Source organism: Mesoplodon bidens (genome assembly GCF_964165515.1).
Source record: "Mesoplodon bidens genome assembly, chromosome: 7".
Lineage (NCBI taxonomy): Eukaryota > Metazoa > Chordata > Mammalia > Artiodactyla > Ziphiidae > Mesoplodon > Mesoplodon bidens.
This window is the reverse complement of record NC_138164.1, coordinates 59,053,568-59,058,167: the sequence shown is the minus strand read 5'-3', so window position 1 is coordinate 59,058,167 and position 4,600 is coordinate 59,053,568. Positions and strand designations below refer to the sequence as shown.

At 50.0% G+C, this 4,600-nt stretch overlaps 1 protein-coding gene across 1 annotated transcript; it reads right to left on the bottom strand.

Moving 5' to 3' along the window:
- Positions 1-914: 914 nt before the first annotated feature.
- LOC308620576 (folate receptor alpha-like) lies at positions 915-4,018 on the bottom strand (the record flags this gene model as incomplete). Its single annotated transcript, XM_081240280.1, has 4 exons — positions 915-1,195; positions 1,353-1,488; positions 2,247-2,435; positions 3,869-4,018. The coding sequence occupies 4 exons, from the start codon at positions 4,016-4,018 to the stop codon at positions 915-917; spliced, it is 756 nt and encodes a 251-aa protein (XP_081096406.1).
- Positions 4,019-4,600: the final 582 nt, after the last annotated feature.

Sequence of the window (4,600 nt, the reverse complement as noted above, 5' to 3'; positions counted from 1 at the left end):
GGTGGAAGTTTTAAGAGCCTGTATGGAATTCACCAAGTTCCCTATTCCTGTCTCGTGGAAGTGTGTGATGAGATGGAGCCTCCATCAGCCTGGGCCCCTAAGGGACAAGCAGAATCCCCCTGACAACCCATATTAAGCACCATACCTTGAGCAAGAAATCAGTGTTAGTTGTGTTAAGGCACTGAGATGTTAGGGATGTTGCTGTAACATAACCTAGCTTATTACAACTTCTACAAATTATGCTTAATGTAGGAACACTGCCTAAAAATCCGTCAGATCATTGGTTTAGGAACTGCTCTAGGCATCTAGGTTTGGGTTCCAACCCTAGCTCTGCCAGACTAGCTCAGGCTTAGCTCCTCTAGTCAGGCCTGGGGTCTGTTATCCCTTTAAGATGCATTTGGGACGGTGCCCAGCAGATAGCGCTTTGGGGTATTATCTGTTAGGGGGTTAGAGCTCCTGTGGCTACCCTTCACTTCTTCCCAGCCAGCCATCCAGAACATGCTGGACACTCCTATTCCCTATTGGAGAGCTGAGCACAGGGCAGAACAGTTAACCCTGGGAGGCTTGGGTCCAATTCAAATGATAAAATCCTGGGCCTGGCTCTAGACCAGAGCTGTAGTGAAAAATGAAATTGAAAGATATGACTGTGTCCCAGCTTGGAAGAATAGTTAAGTTATCTGGCAAGTTCATAGCAAGTATCAGAGCTGGGAACTGACCAAGTCTAACTAGCTTCAATCAGTGGGAACTGGGAAGCACAAGTCACATTTCCATTCACACTCAAATAACTTACACATGTGGGGTGTCTGGTTTTATTCAAACAGTCAGAGTTCCCACCAAGAAACAGAAACTGACTAATTGGGAGCTGTGGCTCTTAACAGGGCAGGAATGTCCAGGTATCAGAAAATAAAAGGAGCTCAGTTGAGCAGCCAGAGCAACATTAGGACCAGGCCGAAACGCAGAGGCCAGGCCTCATGGAGCCCAGCCCCACTCATGGTCTCAGCATAGAACTTCGCCACCTCCTCGTTGGGGTTGCCCTGGGCCGGGTCGAACCATATCTGGATGCAGCGGCCACTGCCCCGGCCATAGTTGCTGACTTTGTAGGAGTGACTCCAGATTTCATCGCACAGAGCAGCAGGCGTGGGGAAGTAGAAGTCAAAGCGGTGGCAGGCAGCTCTCACTGGGCACTGGTTATACCCTGTGGGGAGGATGGAAGACCTGTAGCCACTGGGTCCAGAACCATCTCTTGCTCCACCAGCCCCACAGCCTCAAATCTGCGTATACTCGTTCCACACACCCCCTCCATCTCCAAACCCCTCCCTCCCCCCCGCCCCCGCCCCTGCCCAGTCCCTCACCTGAGGTCCAGTTCCAGCCCTTGTGCCAGTTGCTCTTGCAGGTGTAGGAGGTGCGGCAGTCTTCCCACCAGATCTGACAGTCCTCTTTGCACAGGGGCACGTTCAGGACCCTCTCTTTGCGCCAGCTCTGGTTCACCTGGGGGGAGCGGGGGAGGGAGGGCTCCAGTCAGCCAGGGGTCTCAGCTGCTACAGCCTTGATGGGGTCCAGGGCTGGGGGAGGGGGCGGTGCCTCTACTGTTACCAAACTCCGGTTCCGCTGTTCTCTGCTCAAAAGCCCATAATCGAGAGGCGAGAGGCCAGTGTCAGTAGAAAGGAAAGTTGCTTTAATCAGAAAAGCCGGCAATCTGGGGAGAAGGTGAACTCATGTCCCGAGACCAACTCCGAAGATTCTGCTCAGCCATGACAGTTTTTAAAGGGAAAAAGGGGAAAGAATCTCAGTGAATCATCAAGGCAGGAGGTTGGATTCTGCATCATTCTCCATTGTGTGCAGACTGGCTGACTCTCTCTTCAGATATTATCTTGCCCAAGTGATCTGCCTGCAGGATTGCTAAGGGAGCTGTTGGAGGTAGAGGGCTAGTCATTTTTTAACTACTTAATTCTTCATTCTTACTTCTTTTCATCTAGGAAAAGAACCAACAGGTTAGGCAAGGCATAGTGTCTATTCAGGAGAGCATAAGTCAGGAGTTAGGTTAAATTGCCTGGTGATCTCATTCCTATAATTAGACTCCTTTAAGTTTAGAGGGGAACAGAAATGGGCAAACAGGAAAGGGGCAAAAGAGCTGCGTTCACTACCACCCTCCAGAGTCCAGAGTTCCTGGACCACACCCTCCCTGCAAGTGGCCGGTGGGCCCTGCCCTCTGCTGAGGTTCATGTCTGTGGGGATGGTGCCCGTACCTTCTGGATCCAGGGCCCCAAGTTAGGTGAGCACTCGTAGAGGCAGGTGTCCTGAATGAAGTGGCGCTTGCAGGCGGGCTCCATCTTGCCACAGTGATCCCAGTTGAATCTGTACAGGTAGGAAATATCCTTATGGGCTTCTTGGCTGGTGTTAGTGGAGCAGCAGGCGTTCTTTTTCCAGGGACTGCACTGGGAGGGGAAGACACGGGACTAAGTCCTTGACCTACCATGACCATCTCCTCCAGATTCTGGTTCCTCTGCCTCGGGTAGGTCACCCAGAGGAACCCTCGCTGGGGAGGCTGCCTCTAAGCCTGGCCTTGAGGAGCCCTCATTTTGGGGTAGAGGAAATAATAATACTGACTTTTAACTCTCACACCCAGCATAACCAGAATATTCATATGCATAGCCTCTCCCCTTTTAGTCCTTGATTCCCCAACACAGTCTTCAGGGAAACACTTGCTACTGGGGGGCATTCTTTGGGGGAGAAGGCTTTCCAAGACTGTGGAATCCTAGGAGGGAGCCTCACCCAGAGATGCAGTCATCACAACATTCATTAATTCAAGTCTTTATTGAGCTCCTACTTATTCGAACCCAGGCATTTTTCTAGAAACTGGCAACACAAGGAAAACTTAATCACTGGATAATTGCTTTGGGAAAAAACAAAGCAGGAGAGGAATGGGAAATTGTTTTCTAGAAGAGTAAGATTAAGCCTCTTTCAGAAAGTGAGAAAGACCTGGAGGTAAGGAAGCAAGTTAAAGAAACTGCAACCCCAGAATAGTTCTAATTACAGAAATACTCAGTACATTCTTATTGAATGAATGAAAACCCATGGCCTAGAATTTAGTATAAAAGCACAATATTAAGATGTGCACTTTAAAAAAATATATAGGCTGAAGAGGGTAAAGTCAAGGCTGCTGCAAGTATCCAAGTAGTACCACCACTTGTCAGGCTGCACTGGCAGCTAGGGGCTCAATGATGCAAAACAAGCACAAACAGCGGACTGTGATCATTATCTGCTGATGAGATAAATATGAACATTTACATATTGAAATGCATATGTAATATGTTTTGGATTTTTTCTTTACAGTTGTGACATCACATTGACTTTTTTTTTTTAAACATTTAGATAGGTTCAGGAGATTGAAGGGATTGTGGCAAAGTCATTGTCATAGGAAGGAGACCTCAGGTCCAATAGGGTTGAGAGCCCCAGAGGACATGTTTGCCTCGCACCCAGCCTCACTGTGAGAGACACTCTTTTCCTGAACTGTTTGGGGCTGGCAGAAAAGAAGCCACCACATGCAGTGTGCTCTTTCTCCTCTCAGATCCTTGGAGGGGTTAGCCCCAGTCTAAACTCAGAAATCAAAATCAACCCCCCAGACAGGTCTCTCCAGGCTCTTCTCCAGGCCTGCTTCTTGATTTTAGTAACACGGAAACCCAACAACCAAGAAGCTGAGCTCTTGGCATTGCCTGACAACACTGGGCACACAGTATGTGTTAAAAAGTCGCCCATAAACCAGTGCAAACTGAAGACCTGCTCAGGCGGCCTCCCTGCTTCCACCAAGGAGGCAGGCAGACGTTCCCTGAGGCAGCTCTTCCCCAACCCAGACCACTTCTCAGCCCACCTGCTCATGTAGCTTGTCCTCGGGACCTGGCTTTTCCTTATGGTGCTTGGCATTCATGCAGACATTGAGAAGCTCAGTCCTGGGTCGGGCTGTCCATACGGCAGCCACCCCTACCAAAAGGAACAGTAGCCACGTTGTCTTCCAGGCCATGCTTGTCCCTGAAGAAATAACTGTGGTCAAAGGCAGCAAGGAATGTGAGAATGCGGGAATGCAGAGGTGGGTCCTCAAGGTGTTAATAACAGTTTTAGGTGGGTGGAGCCTAGGGCGGATCACACTGACACCCTAGTCTTGCCAGCCTCAGGGAGGGTTGGGTCTGGGACACTACCTGGCTGGGATCTCCCTGGCTTCTTCTTTTTTTTTTTTTTTTTTTGCGGTACGCAGGCCTCTCACGGTTGTGCCCTCTCCCGTTGCGGAGCCTGTTCTGGACGCGCAGGCTCAGTGGCCATGGCTCACGGGCCCAGCCGCTCCGCAGCATGTGGGATCCTCCCGGACCGAGGCACGAACCCGTGTCCCCTGCATCGGCAGGCGGACTCTCAACCACTGTGCCACCAGGGAAGCCCATCCCTGGCTTCTTTACACGGTCATGAGGATCAAGTGCAACTAAGGGATGGAGTTTGGGCAAAATACAGAAATAGCCAGGAGATTGCCATAGGTTCCCAATCCCTTGTTCGAAATCCTTGGAAGCAAATGTTTCAGAGCTTAAAACTTTTCAGATTTGGTTGACTGAAAAAA